Source organism: Colias philodice, chromosome 3, assembly GCF_061535455.1.
Source record: "Colias philodice isolate Cphi_HAF_F1 chromosome 3, ilColPhil1 Martin Lab GWU primary, whole genome shotgun sequence".
NCBI classification, from domain to species: Eukaryota; Metazoa; Arthropoda; class Insecta; order Lepidoptera; family Pieridae; genus Colias; species Colias philodice.
The window spans coordinates 4,159,074-4,182,321 of NC_143088.1; the positions used below are offsets into that span (position 1 = coordinate 4,159,074).

The 23,248-nt window shown below is 33.2% G+C and overlaps 1 protein-coding gene across 16 annotated transcripts in view; it reads right to left on the minus strand.

Moving 5' to 3' along the window:
- raskol (Ras GTPase-activating protein raskol) overlaps positions 1 to 23,248 on the minus strand; it is a 119,729-nt gene that overhangs the window by 35,908 nt on the left and 60,573 nt on the right. Inside the window, exon 1 of one of the 16 annotated variants that reach the window (XM_089714146.1) lies at positions 12,029 to 12,200. The exons of 13 other annotated variants lie outside the window; for them this stretch is intronic. In XM_089714146.1, coding sequence (XP_089570272.1) covers positions 12,029 to 12,167 — 139 coding nt within the window. In that variant the 5' untranslated portion in view covers positions 12,168 to 12,200. Of the gene's footprint in view, positions 1 to 4,328; positions 4,576 to 12,028; positions 12,201 to 23,248 lie in introns of those variants that run through there. 2 more of the 16 variants (XM_089714141.1, XM_089714145.1) reach the window with 2 other exon arrangements.

Here is a 23,248-nt window from a genome sequence, read left to right on the forward strand (position 1 = left end):
CACATACTGACACACTTTCTGCCGGCAATATAATGAGATCATGTCTCGCTAAGGAAAAGAATACACATAATATGTACAGGCACTGTTTACAACCGGATACGGATAAATAGACCACCTCCTTCTTACTTTTCTTTTAGGATACGTGTTTAAAGGTCAGATTTTTATGGACAATCCCATAAAATGGATCAGTTTTAGGCTTAAGCAATAGTTCTAATTATAAAGGCATTTATAATCAAAAAGAGATTCGTTTCATAAATATTAATAATAGAGTTAATAGTCGTGTTCTACGACGATTACATAATATTTTATATCTTAGTTTAAATTCAAATTTGATGATAAAATAAATAAGCGTATTTAAACGGCAAATATATTTTAAATAACTGGCGGTTAATTAATTTTAAAAGAAATTTGTGAAGTTTAAATGTCTGTATCCAGTGTGATTTTTAGTATAAATTAATACGAATGAATCCAAAGCATTTTGAGAAAATGGTCATTATGAAGCAGATAAAAGGCATAATTTGATAAAAACGTTGAGAAATGTTATAACAACTGTCATCGTATTGCAACTTTTATCGTGCATGTCCGTTTGTTCATTTCACAGTCAGTAGCTCCAACATCCGGCTGACCGAAATGGATTTTGAGTCTGACATATGGCACAGAAAATGGGCGAGCATTAAAATTTCATAATCAAAAATATGTGTCAAAGATATGGATAAAAATATTTTAATGTGTATCAACGTCCTTAAGTTCCAGAGTATAAAAGACTATGTATTTGCATTGTAAGTAAAACAAGCTGTTACGTACGGTAGACCTGAGAACATTTTTGTAACAATGCCATATGGTCCATGTACCTACTTAACCATTTTAACAAAAAGCTAGATAAACGTGTAAAGGCTATAAAAATCAAGTCGGCCATATTTCTGTGACGCTCCAGTTCGGTAAACAGTGTCGGCTATAAAGCGTTTGGAAGGACGCCAGAACTGGCTCCCTGCGCTCCCTGCACGTATGGTGTATGCCGCCATTACTCCAACCTGAACATATTATATTATCTGTGCCTGAACTGTGTAATGGACACCGCTTGTGCCATTATTCTCAACGTACGACCTATTTATCGATGATTTATTTTGACATAAATTAGCTAATTTTGGATGGTCTAAATAATTGGAATCTTTGTAGAGCTTACCGTTTGTTTTATTTATGGGAATTGACAGTGTGGTTTATATCTTTGAAGGTACAAAAAGGCATGAAAACTGCCTGCAACATCAGTAGTAGTGTAAATATTGAAGTGCTTATAGTATTAAGAGCATAATTGAGGAGAAGTGTCACGTTGTTGCATTCTGTGTTAAATTATTAAGAATTCATAACATCAATAAAGAAAAGTCAGGTTATAACTATTCCTAGAACTGCGTACTTGCTTTACTTGTTTGGTTTCTCTTATAGAGGCAATGTCGTTAAGCAAATAAATATGTACTGGTTTAACTTCCCAGTGATTTTTTTTTTTAATAATAAATACAGATTCGTCTTAACTTCGATATATTCGTATCATCGAGACATGAATAGGAGTACATAATAATCTAATCTACTCCGAGTCGAAAAAATGTACAAAAAAATGTGAACCAAGCAAGCTTTTCTGTACAAATGTCTCTTTATAAGTGAACAAATTTTATAAGGATGCTTTTGAAACCCAAACTGTGCTAAGTACATATTAGGTAGTAGAGATGCCATTTTCTGTTTACTTTTACAGTTAACCAGTTATTATTCCATTTCTGTTAACATCTTCACGTATTTAGTAATCATACAGTGACATAACACTTCTTGTTGATGGTTTTACAGCAAAAGCTTAAAAAGTGAAAGTTTTTGTTGAAATTACGTAAGCGTCGAATAAACCTGTTATTGGTTTTCACTGTTTTACTTATTTACACTTTGGATAACGCGATTTCGTTTTAATTAACAAAGGAGAATATTAATTTATAGATAGGTAATACTTAAAAATAAGTCAATTAATAATTATTTTGTAATTGTATATAAATGTGTTAAAGCTAATAGAGTACGTTCCAGAATTTAAAATACATTTAAATGACGTTTGAAAGTATACGTGCGACTCAACAACTTTCGCTGTTCGGCGAAAAGGCTAATGGACATGAAAGCGACTCACTGGACGCCTGGTCCATCGGAAATAGGTTTACTAGGTATCAAACTGAAAAGTACTAGGTAACCAAAGTGCTGACGAAATAGTTGGACACAATAATATTTACATTTTCTTTTGAACACAAAAATAACATGAAGTGATTAAGAATAAAGTTATGATTAACAAACATGAAAATGTCAAGACAATTTTAGTCCGTTAAAGCGTCGATAGAAAATTGTAGTATTTTCCTCATATTTTAAGGTTATCGAGATTAATTTGATTCCATTACAATCTCGAATAATGAGAACAGAAACAACCGCACACGATGGTAGACAATGTCAATTTGTTGCATGAACATGACCAAAATAAAACATTCGAGGACACATCGCAAGTCAACTGTGAAGACCACCTTCCAAACTGGATCAGATGTCGCTCACAGGAAAACACTTCTAGAATTTTGATTTCGTATTGGTGTTGTTTTACAATATATTATTTGTCAAGCAATTAATTATACCATAACGAGTTACGGTACAGGAATTATTTAATGTTAATTGGTAAAAGTAATTTCCAAAAGCGATTACTTTAACAATTGATAAGTATGTATAATGTATATTTAAAAGGGTAAGTACCTATAATTTTATATAAAAATTTTTACTGACCTACATAAACATAGCTAATATCTTGAATATATCATCAAACGAAATCTCAAATAAGCCAGCCCTTTTTGCTAATATTTGCCCTCATTTTCTTGTCGAAATAGTAATAAATAAAAGATTCAACACGGGTGTTCTCACGGCATGTTATCGGATTCTCAGGGAATTTAGTCCGATGACGATAACCACACACTTATCTGTTACAGGGGACGTGATGCGATTTATGTGTTGACTTTTTGACAGTATTTAGGGAAGGATGGGAGAAGGCTTTTAATTTATATTGATGTAATTACTGCAGCATTTCATTAAAATGCTATCAAAATAAACACCATTTTCAAGTTTGTGCACTTAAAACTTAATTTTGCTTGGTAAAAATTAAATACAGATACCATTAAAGTTAATGTTGCGTTCAAGGCGAAACCATGAAAAAGTTTTGTGTTTGGATTTAGGTACCTCAAAATTCATAAATAATTTTAACGTTATGTATGAAATGTGTAATAAGTATTTCGAAATACATAATGCTTTTTCACCCCAATACAATCGCCATTGTTTCATAAGTACCTGCACTAATTTCATGATTTAAATTACGAGGTCACTTAAGTTTCAAAAACATCGACAGAAACTTGAATACAACCGACATTCTCGGCTCGAGTGCAGTAATGAAGCTCTTGATATGGGGTTTTTATGTTTCTTAGAACAAAACAGGGTAAGCAGGTCTCCATTGTAATCGCGACTAGTGCAAGGGAACAGTAACAAAGCATTGTTGAGCAGGTACCCGAGATGCGGGCAGCAAGATGTTGCGGCATCTGCGATGCGTGATTTTGAGCCACCGGCTGCGTCGCGGCAGATGCCATTCGCTACCAACATCGGAATTCGATAGGCAATTTCACCAAGAATTCGTAATACGGCAGGTGTAACATCTACCTGTACACCCTAATCATTTATTCGTCATATACCTATCTAGCCAAATTTAAACATTCCAACATGTTTTTACCGGAACGTAAAAAACATATTAGTATGCAGAAACAACGTGGCGTCGTTTTCAAGTACACTTTAACGTATGGTTAAACCTTTAATTATGTTTACGAGTAATTAATGCCGAACATGTTATAAAGCGCAGCTGAGCCAACTTTCAAAAGAGAAATTTTTAGCTAAATTTGCGTTTCTCATTTTTATGCATGAAGTTTTTGGGTGTTTATTATGCAATGGGATTTTAAATTTAAATTTCATGAGTAGGTACATAATAAATATTATAATACAAGTTTGTTTTGCGTGTTAGTTTTTAATAGTAGGTTTATTATTCTAGTAACAGTTAATACCGCTCGTGTTAAGTAAATAAAGACGTGTGTGTTTATGGTTGTCATCGCGAAGGGCCGTGCTTACTCTGTGGGCTATATTTAGGTCTTGCAACGAACCAGCGACGTGAGATGTGATGTTAAGGCCACGCTAATCAATACATTGGCTGGGCAATTAATTAGCATGGTACAACGCACTACGGGGCCACTGTCAGCGATATTTTTATAAAATAAAAAAATGCAAAGACGTACAACAACAAACTATTTACCAGCGCACAAACTCAATACACTCAATCAGTCAACGAACACAATCCGAAAGGGCACAATGGTCGCACAAAAGTAGAGAATGTTAATGCATCACTCGGAGTTAACCGCGGAGTTCCTGCGCATTGTATACTCGCATGACGACCGGTGCATACTGAGAATCTGTCAGGCGTCTGATGGCACGTGATGGACGCAACGCACACGTCATGCGTCGCGCGAGTTCGAGCCAGCACTGGCTGTTTACAAAGCAACTGGCAAGCACGACTCGGCACCCAACGCATCGTCACAGCTGTGCACCCACCGACCGCGACGGACCGAAGAACCGTTCATAGAAAAAATGGGCACGTTTGCGATAAGCTTTATCATATCGCCCAGGCTTCGTAGTAACGAAACTGAAGTTGCGTACTACATATGCACACTGAACTGTTTTATTTATCTGTTTTTACATTGGACCGTTAAGTGTCCTTTATTTTATTTAAATTTCTGTGCAATTTTATTCATTAGGTGATAAGACACAGCAAAATATGTAATTAGTTTCAAGTGTTTTATATTAACATTTTGGCTGGGAATAAAAAACTTAGAGAAATTAAAAGTAAAAAAAGTGTGTAAGTATTCCTTTTCCGTATTTAAGAAAAGTATGGTGACCCTACTACTTTTCTTTATTTCTCTATTTTCCTACTTTGCGTCTTGTTCTATTTAGGCGTCTTGTTTATATCGGATAAAAAGTTGTTTAAATCGGAGGCCCTATTCATTCTCAACTAATATTATAATTAAACTAGCTGTGCCCTGCGGTTTTACCCGCAGTGCTCCACTCTTATTGGTCTTAGCGTGATTATATATACCTAGCCTATAGCCTTCCTCGATAAATGGGCTATCTAACACCGAAAGAATTTTTCAAATCGGACCAGTAGTAATATTAGTATAGATTCTAAGGTGTCATAGAATAATGTCTGCATAACAATACAAAAAAAATCCCAAAAGCGCAACATTAATCGGCCTACGTATTCATGTGAACTTTACACATTTAGAGAACCTGAAATGTTGAAACGCATGTTAAACGTACGTAAAAACAACATAACTTTGTAATGACCGGGTAGAACAAATTGCATTGCCTTAACTAAACATCTAATCTGGCGTAACTAAAACATAAACATGATACCGCGAAAAGCGATTATTTAACGCATTGTTTATAAAATATATTATGATTATGGCTCGTGAAATAAAGCGTGGCCTGTTTATTTTCATACCAATATGCAATTTCAAATATAATTCTCTTAATAACATATCTGCCTGTGATTTATCTCTCATTACAATAAATATTTTGACATAATTAAATAATAAAGAACCACTGTATAATTCTAAAAAAGCAGGTGTAAAACTTCCCACAGATGATACAAGTAACAACCATAGACAAGTTAATTATTTAAATATTTAAAAGTTCACACTATACAGTATACACACGCAATATTTAACTGTATATAATTATTTAAACCTAAGCAAATAATAACGTATGATAAATAGCAGTCTTTTATAACGGTAAATAGTAACTACAGTTTAAATGATGTACATATGACAAACTCATAATTATTCGTACAGCGAGATGATAAAACGTACATTACTTAGTCTTTACTGGATTTTTGTAGGGTACATCAAAGGGTTACAATTAAGGTACAATTACTTTTAAAACTGTTGAGGTTCACAGTGAGAGGAGATGTTTATATCTCAGTGATTTACCGCGGGAAGCTCCGGAAGAATTATATAAACAGAGCTATAATTAACACATGAACATAACGTGAGCTTAGCAAAGACGATAATCATTTTGTCGATGTGTCGAAGTGTGAGTCACGAGCTCTACTTGCACGTATTCTTATATTGATAGGGCCACGATACTTGATAGCGAAGACATTTGGATTAGTAAGAACTACATGCAAATTAACACAGAGTAAATGCGGTAATTTTTCGCAATTTAAACTGGTAACTCGGTTGGTTTATGTAGTACTAGTGGGTAGGCATTTAACCGTATCGCCGGTACCCTACCTAACGTGTTTCCGCAACACATTATAACTGATTCAAAGCTTTTTCCAACACAATATATTTTTACATATTTAAAATTTGTTAATACAGAAATATTGTTTATGAGCTGAGATTTATAGGAGCAAATACTTGAAGATTGCAGACTGAAAGGGTGCGAAACGTCAATATTCCAGAGAATCTTACGGTACCACAAATAAACAACACTTCGCCAAATGACTACGTGAAAACAACTGGTGTCATAAAGGAAAGTAATCTTTCCCAGGCGTCAATCAGTTGTGTACCCTATAGTATACGTACAAGTACTACAGATATGTATTTTTCATCATTTCTTACTTATAGGCCATATTTTCCTCGAACGATACGATTGTGAGCCATCGTTCCACATATTTCAAAATTAAACGAACCGGAAAACTAAACCATTAATTTAAAATTGGATTCTGCAGATCTCTAGCATACTTTGCTTAATCCAATAAAACATACTTGTGTAATGTCTTTGAAACATAAATAGCACTAGACGTTCATCGCCTCACATAATGCACGTTGAAAAGAGATTTATTTCAATCGTTGTTATATTTCATCAAGCGCAATTCAACTAAATAACATTTTCTCACCATCGTTGCACAAGTTACAACTGCATTACGAAACTAGTTCCTCGTGTACATCTGCATTGCTGTTTAATGCAAGTGAATTATTGGCTCGAAGTTTTCAAGTCGGACCAAATCCTGAGAACACGGAAATGCAGCGGCCTTGTATAAATGTTTGGAAAGAACGGCTCTATCGGTTTCTCTAATTACACTTCTTACATTGAAGGTGTTAGATTTTAACTCTGTGTTCTGTTTATTTTTGTATGTTTGTAATGTTGTTGCACTTTCGTAAAGTTTGGTCTGTGATGACATATTCACAGAACAGATAAACAAAGAAAAAGCAGAAAAACAAACGTATACGTACTTTGATTATAATTCAAAACACGAATTTAAAATATAGAACTGTAAAAGTTATTAGTAACTTCCGTTTGAAATACGCGATCACAATATTGTACCACATAAATATCAGGTAAGACACGGAAATTCTCGGAAGCTGCAAGGCGATGAATTCTAAATGCCTTCATAAACAAACATGATGTTCACGCATCTTAACTAAAAAGGGTTGTCTATTTCGAGAGGTTATAAAGGTTATAAACATCCTACACAAAAAACGAAACCACTTTTTTGTATAATATAATATGTAATAATCATCTTCATTATCAGTTTTAAAAATCATTTAAATAATAAAAATAAATCCTGATATTAAATTTTTTTTCAATCAGTGTTACAAAAAGCTTCAGTTCTATCTATAGAGCGTATAATATATTTTTTATTAAATTGTCATCGTTCTCGATTCAATACTACATGTACCCAGTATGCAGTAAAAAGCGCAATTAAGGCAGCCCTGATGCAAACGGATGCGATGTAACGGTATTTGTATCCAGCATCCACATTAATGCTGACATCCGCCGGCTACCGGTCAACGATACGATACCATTAATTCGGCCTATTGTTATTTTTGTGTTTGGTAAACATTGAACGAGCAGTTATTCAAACTTGAAAATGGTCCTTAAATAGCTTTGCGGATAAAATATATCTCAATGATGGTTTAAATACATTTTTCCATTTTATATTCATAGAAAACGGTTCAAAGTATAGAAATAAATATTTCATAATTTATTAGGTGGAAATATAATAATATCTATTCATTTAAGAAAAATTAAGCGAGTTAAACAAAAGAGATGTAAAACAAGACCTAGTTGACCAAATAGCAGAAAATGGACTGCAAACCATTTAAGAGTAAAACAACGGTAATTGAAAGTAACTTAATTAGCACTTAATCTAACATACCTAAATACTAAATGAGTGCGTTTGATACTTTCAGAGCATGACAAATATAAGCAATTTCTTCGTTAACGTACTTACTGGTAATTATATACTGTTAATCGTAATTGGCAGATGCACTTACCTGTAACAAAAAACAATAATCGTTAAAGATATTATGTATTTCGAATAACAAAGGCATTTTTTAAAGAAACACATATATATTTAAGCTTTACATAGAACCGGAGAGAAAGGTAATTACAATAATTAGGTACAGTACAGGTAGACTATTTCCAAAATATAAATTGATTGAATACAAAAATTATACACAGACTTATTTCTCAAATGATCATTCTTTCGCCAGACCTTCACTCGCATTTGATAGAAATTCAAACATATACACGTTACAAATATAGCTATCAATAAGGTTCTTTGATGTGTATGAATCAGTCATTACCATCAAAGATACATATAATTAAAAATTAAGATAAAAGAGAATAGAACGTCCGCCATTTTGAGTGGGGTGATCCCGCCTTCACGTTTCGCTTAGACGTTGACTCATTCTTTAATGAACTCGAATGAATCATTATTTCGGAACACATAATTAGAAGGTCTAGTGCCGAAAGTGTGGGTGGGAAATAAGGAACACAATGCCACTTCTGCAAATTCTTACAGAGAAAAACCAGAAAACACTTCCAGCTTTTAAAATTGCTTCTGAGAGCAAAGCAAGTAAAAACCGCTGAGAATTTATAATGATCGCCATCCGAACGTATATAACTAGTTTTTTGCGAGAACTGGAAGCTCTCTCCAGTGATCTGAGTACCAGTTCTGTGAGTTATCTGTGACGCGGTCCCACACTACTGCATATATAGGCAAGCCATATGCATAGAATTTTATCCCTATGAAATCTAGGAAATGTGAATCAAAGGAACTACCATTGCATATCAATTTTCTCAGCTCAGTCCTGCATGTTAATAGAATGCGTTAGCAACAGGACTTGTGATTGTTTGAGGTATAAAGTGTTACGACTTCAAGTGCCATGCACAATGCACGATGTGCTTTTTTAATACGCTTCTGAAAGTCTAATAAGAAAATAATCCAAAACACTGACCAGACGATTCAAGTATATTCTATAATTTGGAATACAAAGTAATTTATTATTTACTATTGTTATATTACAAAATTATTCCTTAAAATGTCTATATGAGAAGACTGTTGAAGGTCAGCTTAACAAAAGCATTTTGCAATTTACAAATCTTACAAATCACATCTCTGGTACTTCCTCATATACTGCTCGTACTAATTGGTAGCTTTATTATGCACTAATTTCATAGACTATAAAACCACAAAGATAAATACCAAGGTCAAATATAACAAAGGTTCTCAGAAGACGGATGTTTAAATTGGGTTCAATTGACATTGAGGAATTCGCTCGAACCCGTAACGCACAATACATCTTGTACAGAAGCACACATTTATGAAAAGAAGTTTAGTTTCAGCTAAGGATATTTAGATGACTTTGGGTTGCTCTATCGTCTATCTACATACTGAAATACCCTGATGCTTACAGGTGCAACTTTGCAATCACATTGTACTATGCTTCGAGGAATTTATAATCTTGTAAAATAATAAAGCTAAGGAATCATTTTGGCTCGTGAATAAAATCGATCCAATGTTAATAGCATACTTCCAACACGAGTCACAACTTGCCTTTTATGCGACTTTTCTTTGCCTCAAAAGTGTTCAAAAATGCAATAAATTAAAGTGGAAAAACAAATTTCCATACATATTAATGAGTGCTATTGTTGAAAATACCAGGGAGACATAGCCCACATGGTATTGTAAGTGGGTCAGAGTGATGGCGGGTTGCAGCAACGACATTAGTTCCGCGTGTAATGTACACAGAACGAGGTTGGTACATGTGCTTTGTATGTGTTTTTTGTCGATCTACCTTTTGATTTTACGGATAAATGTTTAATATTTGAAATTGTTGAATGGAAGGATTTTACTACAGTCCATTTTTAATATTATAGAGTAATGCAAAAAATAATAACTTGAATTTTATAAAGGGCCTTATCATGATAATATGAGAAGGATTCGAAAACTAGCTAGTATAAAACAACTTAATTTCTCTACTTTCTCAGAAATAATTATAATAGAAGTTTAAAGTTCCTTCCAAATTACAGCGAACATACTAAAATCATGCGAGTAAAAATATTTTATTGTTCTGCGTTGTGTAAATCAGTAATCAGCAGATTTACGTAAACGCATGGAAACTGTGACGTGGGAGACACATTGTCTGAGCTGCACAACAAAGCTATCTACTCATAAATCAAATATTATATAAACTTATCTTTACTGTTTAATAATTAACTACCATTAAGAGAGAATTAATTATGATAATACAATAATAGACGCGAACAGATCACTTTGTGAAGGCATTTATCATGTATTCTCTCAATAAACAATACAAGGTCTTTAAGTATTTTTATTCTGAAATTATACAATGCTTTTTTTTTTCATATAGCTTTTCATTTGCTGCGGACAACCGCAGCTCACAATATATTATATACATGGCTCAGTTTCATTTACGGCCTACGTATTGTTTCACTGTTCTACAAATAGGGACGTAGGTATTGTTAGGGTTGAGAAATTAACTTAATACAAAAGAATAAAAAATACTGTTATCCATATTTGTATTTTATATAAATATGAAACGTTTTATTTAAAAGTGTAGGTCTAGTGTAGCTTATTAATTAAAAGTAAGTATGAATAACTTTTAATTTATCGGATAACAATTGCGTTGTAGAACAACTTAAATACGATAAATGTAATAAACATAAAATAGTTTTTCCTATTTAGATCACCAAAAATTGTCACCCCTGAAAGAGTATAGTAGTACAATATGGACGAGCGATGTCCTTTCACGCTTTTTGCTTCAGACAATGACAATTGTATTCGAATAACTCAACAGGCTCTAATGAGATGCTTTTAGTGTTGTTACATTGTGGTTCGAAAATATAGACTTATATTACTTTTCACTTCCTCACACTTTTGTAATCGGGGCGTTGTTTCGGCAAATTTTGAGTAAGCTGTATTTCCATTTTATATAGCCCTCGTCTTGCCCTCGTATTAATTTGAATTGAACAGATAAATTTATTTAAGACAATTATTTTATACCTCTAGAACTTACAAAGCATTGACGAACTCTTTACGTTTAGGAAGTTCATAAACTCATTAATCATTCAAATTCAATCTCAAGTAAAATACAATAAAGTCACGATCTCTGAATGACAATTGGCTCGATCTCAGGTAGGTACTTACTGTTCTTTGTGCGTGGGTCACGAAGGTAAATTCAGCAAAAATGTCAGGCAGATTAACCTTATTTAGAGGGCGGCCGCGGCGACTTGACGTTTGATACGCTCGGTTCATAAACACAATAGAATGAATCATGTTTTTCTCACAATAAAAATTTAACACGCTGCCCGCAACCTTTACCGAATTTCACATAAAAATGATTTTACTGTTATCTATTCTGTGAGCGAACTTAAATTATTGAAAGTTCGAGTAATATAACTGTTCAAGTTTTTATCAACTTGTAGTTTGAGTATTATTTTTTCAGATAAATCACAGACAAAACTCAAAAATGAGAAATGGAAATGAGAAACATAATATAAATATAAAGGACGCATTGATTAAATCAAATTAATTATTAATACAATAATATTATAAAAACGGAGCCTTTACAATTAATACACAAAAATAAGTTGACAGTGCCATCTATCGCCGAGTAGAAGCAATACTTACATGCGCGAAGGGCATCAAGAGATGGCGGTAGTGTCGCGGCAGTGCCTCCCTGCATTGACGCTAGGGCGGCGTAAGTGTCCTCACAAGATATATCAACATCTGTGTACTTTCTTCTCTTCTGAATGATGGCTTTCCACATATTGAACTTTGTCTTTTTATTCCTTTGTAGACTCATTACATTTCTTTTATTTCACTTTATACACAACTATGGATAATTGTATTGTGATCGTGATTATCATTGCCTTTAACGTTTTTGAAGTTGTTTAATTTTTATGCAAAATTTAAGGACGCGCTTTAAAAAGAGTCGTAAAATCTTAAAGCGCAAGTCGTATTTTATGGACAGTTGTCAAGTAAGTCAAGGCGACGTTGATCGGACATAGGGGCACTGCCCCTTGCTATATCAGTACTTGCATCTACACACTACTCACATCAGGAGTCACTCAACAATAGTGTTAGAAATAATTTGTTCTATCTATTGATACAATTTTAAACCACGTTTTAATTTTGAGAATTATTTACACGTCAAAAATAATAATTTAAACCTATATTTTTAAATATACGGGCAAATGTATAATTTCTTACGTTTTCCCAAAAAGTAATAATTAACGAATTTTAGTTTCATAAATTTGCCGTTCATTACTTATTTCTGGTTATAATTTCAAAATTTCCTGGGAACGTTTCATAAACGTATAAAAAAAACACAAATTAAAACTTTTATTGCGTGCTCTACGTACCTATGAACTATCCAAAATGTGTGTTTATATCAGTAATAACAACAACCAGTTACATTTATAGTCTTAGTGTTGAGAAAATAAAATAAAAGAGTTCAAGCAACCCATATATAGCCGTGAAATTGGACACAAGTCACAACGGTCCGTGACACTTTTAAAAATAAATCACAGGTGCATTTGTGACTGTTATTACGGACTCTAAATATGTGATAACGCCTGACTTTATCGCCTGCAGTTTATAAACCTGATGTAAGCCCTTAATATAATAACTACTTCAAAAGGACAACCATTTTTAATGATACGAAAAATATTCTGATTCTCTTGTAAAGATCTTTTAATGTAGATTATACCGTTACATTAAATTCAGTTAATTGATTCAATAACCTAGATCCTTGATCGAATTTCGATTTTTTTTAATGACAAAAATGTATCTTATTAAACTATACGGTACTTTAATTCAAGAGACAGTAATGCTTATGCGTATATGCTCACAATTGCGAACCATCAAATAGTCCAATGCATCAGAAACAAAGAAGGGTATTTAACACGGCATACTGTAAAGATTTCTCTAACTAATTCTGGTATCTGCTCTTTAACTAGTTCTAATCACGTTTCGCCATCCATTATCATATCAAGCATACTGATCACAAAGGCAATGCAATTGTCAATATTCTATTATAGATCGTGCAACGAGCCATATTCAGTACGGTCAGTACAAGTAACTTGAAGAACGATTGAAAGACCCAGTTAAAAGGAAATAAATAGTCTCTCTGTGAGATAGTCCTATCGGCTATCAACCCGATGTAGTGTCCAGGTAGAAAGATGATCCTTGAATGATTTCATTTATTGGATAAGATGAAAAACTATTAGCAATTTTTTGATGGTTCTTTAAAAAATTAAATCTTTTTGCGAATTTAAATTTGTTTTCTGCAACCTGCTAGATACCGTTAAGAATGTCTAAAAATGGATTGTTGATTGAATTTTATTGAACTCCATAAGAGTATTTAAGAACTTTAATAATGCAGTCATCATTTGATGATTGGGTTAACTATTTCAATTCTTAAACAAGAAGTTTTGTTTACGATACGCACTTAAATTTTTGAAAATCATTATCAATATTTTTTATTTATTTGCGAGTTTTTTTTTCTATTTCTTAAAGACAAATTGTTCCCTTAAATTAAGCACTTCTCACACAATCGCGAGAAAATCATAGTTGCAATTATTTTTATTTGTTTAATCTCAAAATGTATGATAACGTCCGTGTGATTGTTATTGTTTTGCGTTACAATAATGTGAACTCGCTTATGAATTTTTTCAAGTTGCTCAAACAATTTTTTCTTAATTAATTTCACATTAAGCTTTGCACTTTCACCAGACACTACGTTTTGTTACCACGGCCATTTAAAATAATTACAAGTGCTTTTTTAGCAAGCTTCATGAGAATCAAAACGACTTAGGTAAGTGTAGAATTTCGTTGAAAATGCATTGGTGCAGCAAAACAATTGCTTTACAAGAATTGCAACAAATTGTGTTATCTATATGGAGAGTCGTGAAGCTATCTTTACCAACAAAGGCTTCACGGTCATCTTTATCGATATCGATAATTGGTATCTATTGTTTGAAGAATTTCGTGCCATACCCAGCACACGCTGCCTTAACGGTCTCGAAGACAATCGCATAAATAATAATGATTCAACCGCCGTCTACCCGGTAGGTGACCTCCGGAAGCTTGTCATAACTATTATTAACATTACTGCCCGTCCACACTAAAGTACCGAAACTATTTGTTACGGAATTTCAATTGACTATTTCGGGTCGGTCGATTACGCCGGTGCGATGTTGCAAAATGCATGCGGGTCGAGAGAAATCTATTGAATGTCTATTTTTACTTTTACTATCAATGTATACAATGAATGGTTGAAAAATGAATGAGGATTGAAACGAACCTCTTTATTACCTAACATATTAACGATTGGCTCTATAATCTATGCAATATTAACTTGTCTCAACTCACAGATCACTGCAAAACACAAGTAGGTACACAGTGGCCTCTATATCGTATACCTCACTATTATTAATAAAACACAATCACCTTCCACACCTAATTTAAAACAAGGTATCGTAAATACGCGTTGATCTTTTGAAATCACGTTAAACATTACTCATCCTCATTTGCACGTGGGTCTAAGTACCACACCCACGTGGTACTATTCATCTTGTAGCTTGTATGAAGGTTCTCTGTTACGATTGCACGATTAACGTATTGGTTCTATTCTAACAATACAAAGAAGTCGAATGCACTAGTAGAGGCTTTTTTGTAAGACATTCAAAATTCAGTCAAATTGATATATGCGTTGTAAGATTGTGGATGCATTGTTATCGATAGTTAGGCAGAAATATAAATACATACTTGATACTACTATTAGTATAGAACTGATGAAAAATGATACTTTACAAGGATATTATTTGATAATCTCCTAAGATGTACGACAAAGGACAATGGGCAGCATTACAGAACAATAACAGATGTCAACTTGTGCAATTTTAACATTGCATCTAGAGAACTCTAATACCTACAAATATCCATCATAAACTGTCAGAAATTAGAAAAACGTTACTTATTCTCGGCTCTACATAATACCAGTTTAACAAAAAACATGTTGACTTATCCTCTAGGAAGTCCTCACAACAGTTTCGTCAATCCAAGGTTAAAAAGTAATCACAAAGCATTGCTCATCAATAAAAATCACTTGCTACCGGTAGGTGGCGCGGTGCCAGGTCATTATGTTTACATCATTACCAAAACTTTAATGGCGTATTCCATAAACTATTAATAAGGCTTACACAGTTCATTGTGAATAGAAACCCAACACCGGACGAACGGATGCGCTAAAAGTATTGACGCATTTACTTACATCATTTTCTTATATATAACATTTTATCTGAGTCTTAGCACAGCATGTTTATAATAACCCAACATTATATTTTGTTATTTACGTTGAATGAAGACGTCGTCCTTGGTTAAAATTCGTTAAATTTTATAAATACAATCCGAATTGTTAAACACCACACCCATACATAAAACATTTTGCGTGATAAAACGTACATCATTGAATCGCTCATTTTGTATTGATAAAGAATCGTCTTTTTGTATTGAAAACAAAGACAAATAAATATTTTTTTACATTCGACCAAAATTTTTAGATGATTGTCCTTGTTGGTATCAATTTACAAACGCTCTGCATCGACATGCAAAAATGTACATTTTAAATTCAAATGCGCGAAATATAAAGTTCCCAATGTACTGATATTTTGATTTTGTCAACCAACGTCGCAATCTACATCTATTTAAAAGTTATAATCTTATTAACATACTCTAACTATAATATTATACGGGTATTATTTTAGTTATGTATTAAGAATTATCTAACAACTCTACAGTATAAGTTTTCTGAGCACGTCGTAACATATAATGGGCATTAAATAAGTACATATAGGTCATATGGGATGTGAAGACCTTGTATAACACATGATATGTATTACAATAAGCGAGACAAACAAAAAACCATTATAACGATCCTTATCGTACCTATGGTACTTATAAACGCAAATCAAACAGATTCAAATTTGTTTACTTTATGAAGTTACAATAGACTCCCATGAAGTACAATAGATTACAATGAAAAAACATATAAACATTGTTTTAAATCAATTGAAAGTTGTGCTACTGCAATAATTTGGGCAGTAGAAGAGAAAAAAAACAACATATTTTAAATTATAAATGGATACAATAATAAAAATTACTATTTAGGTTTAAACGAAAGACAAAATCACGAAAAAATATAATTCAAAGACAAGTTCTGTTTGATGTTTCAAAAAAAGTTACGTTCCTTTCACTTAAAAAAAATGTTAATTTAAAAAGATTTCATTTCCCACAAACCACTATAGAGCAGGTGAGCTTTAATAAAAGCTTTTGTACTCTTTTCTATTTTTTAAGTTTTATTACCGACTGATTTTGAATAGAATTAGGTAACTTTAAATAAATTACCATAATTTCTGATAAGATCTATTTTATGGGTGTGGTGATTATTATGATAATATTTTTAAGTTTGATTTCAAGGGCTAATTCCAATTATTAAGCTCGTATTGCACTGTGAAAAAAAATCATATCAATAATCAAATATCGACATCTACCGTTATCACCTTTTTAGCTTAACTCATCCCAAATGAATAAATCAATAACCACACAGCTTCGTCCGTATATTATTACTGTATAAGGAAGCTTGCAAGACGATACATAACACCAACACCGCTGTTATTGTCCAAGGTGACCTTGTGCTTTATCTGACTGCGGTCGCTTAGCATTATTAAATTAATTAACGTTGCAATGTAAATCTCAATGAGATAATTTAATTAGAATACGTCGCTTAATCAGACGCTTCATTAAAGACACTGAAGGTGTAATTACAAAAGAATCAATTGATGAGACATAGGTCATTTGTTTCTTTCTAACGTTTGATTCGATTTGAATAAGAATTACTTTATCAATTAGGAGATATTTTCCAGAATCGGATAGTATTTATAAATAATTTTTGATTTTAATTTTCTTTTTCATGTCACTCTTTTAATTATTTACAGGCATTTTCTATACATTTGTCAAAAACAAACCCCGCAATGTACACATTAAGCGACATAAGTACGAGACTGTCGTCTACATTTAAATCACTGCACTTATATAAACATGAATGACTTTAAATGCCCATTCAAGTATATAATGAACCTTTTGTGTTTATCCGAATCCATCGTTCTTTAATGGATTCAGGCACCCTAACGTACTAAAGGGGAATTTCCTAGGTCGCCCCTCAGGCGTTACGGATGATACCTAATGAATTCAGGGCTCCCCTTTGCCTCCAAACGGAGGGTAAAATGAGCTGAGCTTACAATTTACAGCCGCTACCCATCGCATCCGTCACCTCACCCTATTTAATTAGTGCACTGCATTACATAGGCAGAGACGAGAAAATTTTAATAAATCATCTTGGTATTTTTTATTAATTTTTATGTAGAATTTATCGGAAATTCAAGACTAGCTAAAGATAATTGTGGTATAATTCATGGAACATTTTCATATCTCTATAATTTATGAACGTAGAGATAGAACAAAAGTTGTTACTCTTTAGTTTACATAGGCAAATAGTTATAACTAAATCTGTTTAATATTAAATTAATTAATGGCTATTTTTGTATAAAACTATCTCTATCTTTGAAATATATGGCTTGAAATTAATGTCAATTACCAATTTAATTTCAAAAAGGCTTCAATTAAATATTCCGCAAGATAATGATAAAAATGAAACCTTAGAATGAAACCCATAAGCAACTAATTATAAGTTATACTTATAAAATACCAAATTCAATTTAGCTCTTAAAATTTCATCACAAACCGTACCTATTTATAGAGTACGCAAATTTCCAATTTGACGCGAAAAGCTAAACCCTCAAAAGCCCTCGCCCCCTGCACACCCTAACGACCATTAAGTTAACACGCCTCGTATATTTTATCAGATTTGTGTCTCTCTCTGGTGCATTTCCACTGCACAATATATGCAATGCAGACAAATTTTACAGGCATTAATTGCAACGAGCTAAACTGCGGCATTTCACACTATAATCGTACCGCAGTACATGGAATAAAATAAATAGCACATCCTGTATCATTTAAGTCGGTTTTTCTTTTCCATGAAACATACCAACCAAGAAAGTGGAACTCGCATAGTACAAGGGCATGAGATGAAAACAGGAAAAGAAAACGACGGCAAGACGTCGCATTGGATCCAAAAATAACAAATCAGTCAAAGACGAATATTTGATTCCATTTAAATTTATTCCACGGTAGAGTTACAAGGAATTTAATACATATTTTTCTAAGCTGAAATTTCGCATTGCGCGAAGGTCACTAGAAATACGAGACCGATTTAAATTATATTTTTGTGTTAGAAGTTAGAACGCTATTTTTTGCAAACAGTAAATGCATTTTAAGTGGGCTTTGCGTTGTATAATAATACAATCCTTTATTTTTATTACTTTTACGATTTGAATCTCTGCTCTATCTTCAATAGTTATCATCATAAATATTAAACAATAGTTGTCAATGCCACAAGAAATTTTATATCTTAACCAATAATCACTCGAAAACGTTCAAGAATCGTTTTAATGCTTCATTACAAAAACAATGTTTAAACATTTATAAACATTCTAACATGTGCTAACGATTTTTTCAGTGTCAATCATGTTCGATCAATTAATTGGCTTCTATTATGTCACTCGAACGAGGTGCACATGTCATACTGAATTAATGTCATACATCGACAAACTCAATTACGCAATCTATTGGAAAACGATCTCAATTACCATAATTCTCATCAAATTCTCATACATATTGCGGCCGCAAATCAACTTTCGCCAGTTTCTCTCAGGTGATCTTATCTTGATATATTTGACCCCGTGTGTCGTCTTTACTATTAATTCGATTATGTAAATGGAATTCCATTTCTTTTCATGTTCATTCGTTACTTCATCGTGCATAATATAGTCGTAACTCTTAAGCATCTGTTTAAATATGTAAACAAAGATCGAAACTACAAAATTTATAAAGTTGAATTAATATGCTTTCTGAAACACCGTCATATCTGTTTCTGATTAGGTAAGAGTAATTCGTCATAACGCTAAATATAGATTTATAGGTATACCATTTCTTCGTATAATTAGTATACTTAGTACATACATTATATTATCTGTGGTATAACTTTAACAAGTTATTAATATAAGTGAGGGAATTCCTAACAAAATCTATAATTGATTTTCCTCGGTAAATACTGAAGACATTAAATATAGAATTCAAACAATCGTTTATGATTCACTGAAAAATCCAATCTATAAGGAAATTTTACTACTCAAATACTAAGTGCTTACATAGAAAGACTAAGTACAATGAACAGAGTAAATAAAATTTTGTAGGTAAGTATGTAAAACGTTATAGAGGCTTGACGGAATATGGGCGATGCGTAAACAGCTGCATTCTAAGATCCATCTTTGGAGAGAACAGAAAGTTAACAATCGTTTCGCGTGATCGCACCGCGGAGCGCCCATACCGTCCATCGGTTCACATTATGTTCGGAACAAATTGATCCATTGCATCACCAATCACAGGAAATGTGTATAACAGTATCTCCAAAACAATAGCGAGCCTTTTAAACGGCTTAGAGCACGGAATTTTATGCAATGGTCAAAAATCCTATTGCATAACTAATGTGCGAAATTGCTGGTACAGTTTTATACGCGAAAACAAACGTAGATAACGGATTTACATATCCCGTAAGCTGGAGCGTCCTAATTTCAGATCAAGAGTATTTATGTTGTTGTTTTTTAATAAACTTGAATTGAGTATATTTGAGATTTTGTTTTGTATAACATCATAGTAAGCTCATAGCAGTATCTGGAAGTTGAATATGTAACAATAAGTAAACAGTAGATAGAATTCATAAATTAACTATTCATTCAATTACCATTCGAACGAATTATTATGAAATTAATTTCAAGTATTACCATCAAATAAAAAATTAGTCATTTTCTTGTAAATTAATTTAAAATGAACGCATAGTGCATTCGCGCGCCATCAACGCCTACTTACATTATGATATCAAACGGATGTTATGATGAAAGGTGCTATTTTGAGCGCGAATTGTTCACTAATTGTACACAATGTGTTAGCATAGTAACTCTTTTTACTATGGTGTTAGTGGTCTAAAAGTATTCTCTTGTAACGTGGGCAGAGAGCCGTGAAGTCCCCAAGTGATTGTCCAGGGAATGAGGGAACGATCTTACTACATGTAAATTATCTGGCCTAAACAAAATGTACGTTTAAGGTTTTACAATTCTTACTTAGTTATTAATTTATTAGTCGGAAAAATCAAGTTTGATTTCTAATTAACTTAAACGAAAAAGCTCTACCTAAGTAGGTAAGTAAAAATAATTGTTAATTGAATTTTCTCAATTTTCCAATTCATTTAATTCAAGAATGATTCTACTTATACATAAACCTCGTTTACTAACGTACCCATGAAATTAAATCGATTTCGCGCAAAATAAAACAAAAACTTCAGCATTAACCTTAAAATCGCTTGTAAACAATCTTGACTTCGATTTTATCGCTTGATTAATCTTTTTACCAGCAGTATTAATGAGTTTTTTCTTCAAATCCGTGTCTAAATGGAAATTAAATAGCTCCGGGTTGCAGCATCATAGCCTGGTTGCAACTCAGCTGTGACCAACTTTTGCTATCTAAAGCATACAATATGCGGTTATCTTTGAATATTTCTAAATGTACTAGCGACAAACGATAATGTTTAGTAAAAAAGTTGAAAAATTCGGGTATCAATGTAAAATTGAGATGATGATTGCAGGTTTCCCGAAACGAAGTTCGTTAAATTTTAAATAATTAATTAATATTGATAGTTGTAGAAGTAGACTAAAGTACTTAATCTGTTAATAATAAATTTAATGAAGATAAGATTCATGAATAATATTTAATTAGCTCTTAATCGTTAATTGTTTTCTAATATAAACGTAACTTAGACGGTGCGTGTCGTATCAAAATAAATAAATTATAAAAAGTATTTCTCAACTTATTACAACAATTCATATTATTCAATTGAAATAATTCGCAAATATAATAAGTAATTACCGCGTGCATTCGAGTATACTCATCTAAAGAACATTGCTTTTTACAGTAATTTGCTTTGAAGGAGTTAATATGCATACCGCTATTTAATATCCAGTGTAATTTTGATGTGAAATAAAATAATCCCGTTAAAGCTTTTTGTTTACATGTAACCAGAAAAGCTTGCACTACAAACAGCTGATATCACGATCACAACACACCTACACTTGCACCTCGCAATTGTCACGCACCTCGTAACACTTTTAGGAAAAGCAACGTGTGCGCAAACAATTTAACTAAACATCGATTAGATCCCGATTCCGAATACTCCGATTTAAAATCGATGTGTGGCGAGTCGGAAGCGACGTAACGCACTGACTCTGCGCCGCTCGCATCGCGACTGGCGGAGAAATGCAGGGGCGTCAAATGTTTAATTGCATGTTATTTTCCGCTTATTAACAATTAACATTCAGATCGTGTTGTTAATGTGAACACGACGTCTATTATGTTTGGTAGTGCGTCTTAACTGGCGCTGATATCTTCATTGATAAATCAACGCGTGGTGTCCTCTTGTATCTATCTAATAGATATATTTTAATGCTAACGTCGAGAAAACGCAAAGATAATATTTTATATAAATAATAATTTCCGCTGTGTACGCTCACTTTTACTTTACGTCATACATTAATAATGTACTATGTTCGAAGACAAATATAAAGACTGATAGCTTAATGGCATTAGAGTTAATAAGATAAACGCAGTAATTGAATATTAACTGCGTTAAGCAATACCGATATAATATTTAGAATTAAAAGATGAGTGAAATTCATAACTGAAATATGCGACCACGATCGCTAAGCTATAGCTTCGTTACATTAAAAATGTATGAGTACGTAGCAACCCTATCGGAACATTAGTAAAGACAATAGACAGTAGAGCCGGCAGCGGCGCGTACGGACCATACGTTTCGTATGCACTACATGAATATTGAAAACGCTGACTCAGTCTATTTAGCCCTCCGTGATCTGTTGCGGATTGCTGACACGATATAATCTGAATGTTTTATGGCTGGTTCACACTTTGATTAGTGCGAGTGCAGGTGATTAGTGCAGGTGTTTAGTAACTACGTGTGGACAGCGACTGTTTAGTGCAAGTGTTTAGTAGGCTGTGTAGTAAAGTGAATAGAAGCGTGTTCTATTTTTTTGCGAGTGGACTGCGAGTAGCCACGTCCCGCGCGCCCTCCCTTCCCCCTCACTCGCAGTGTGCCTGCCTAAACACGTCTGGACACGAGTGTTTAGTGTTTAGTGTTTAGCGTAGTGTGTAGCGTCGCGAATTGCACCATTGACCTGCACTCCCACTAATCACCTGCACTCGCAGTTGAATTGGACACTACTCGCACTACACACCTGCACTCGCACTAATCACCTGCACTCGCACTAATCAAAGTGTGAACCAGCCTTTAGGCTTTTACATCATATTTTTTAATATAAAAAGTGTGAATTTTACGTACTTTGCTCTATGTTTTCTTTAGGTGTTCAACGAGCTTCCTCAAGCCATTGAACACCATATCTAACGATTGTTACCAAATAATATTTATTTTTATTTTTAAAATTTGTTAATAAATACAATAGGAAGAAACCAACACGTAAAAATTTATAAGATAAAAAAGAAATACTCAAAGCAGCTTGTGCTTTCTCTGGGTAACAATTATTCAATTCAAAGTTAACGACGTGAAATCGTGGAATACAGAATACCGAGATACGAAATTAA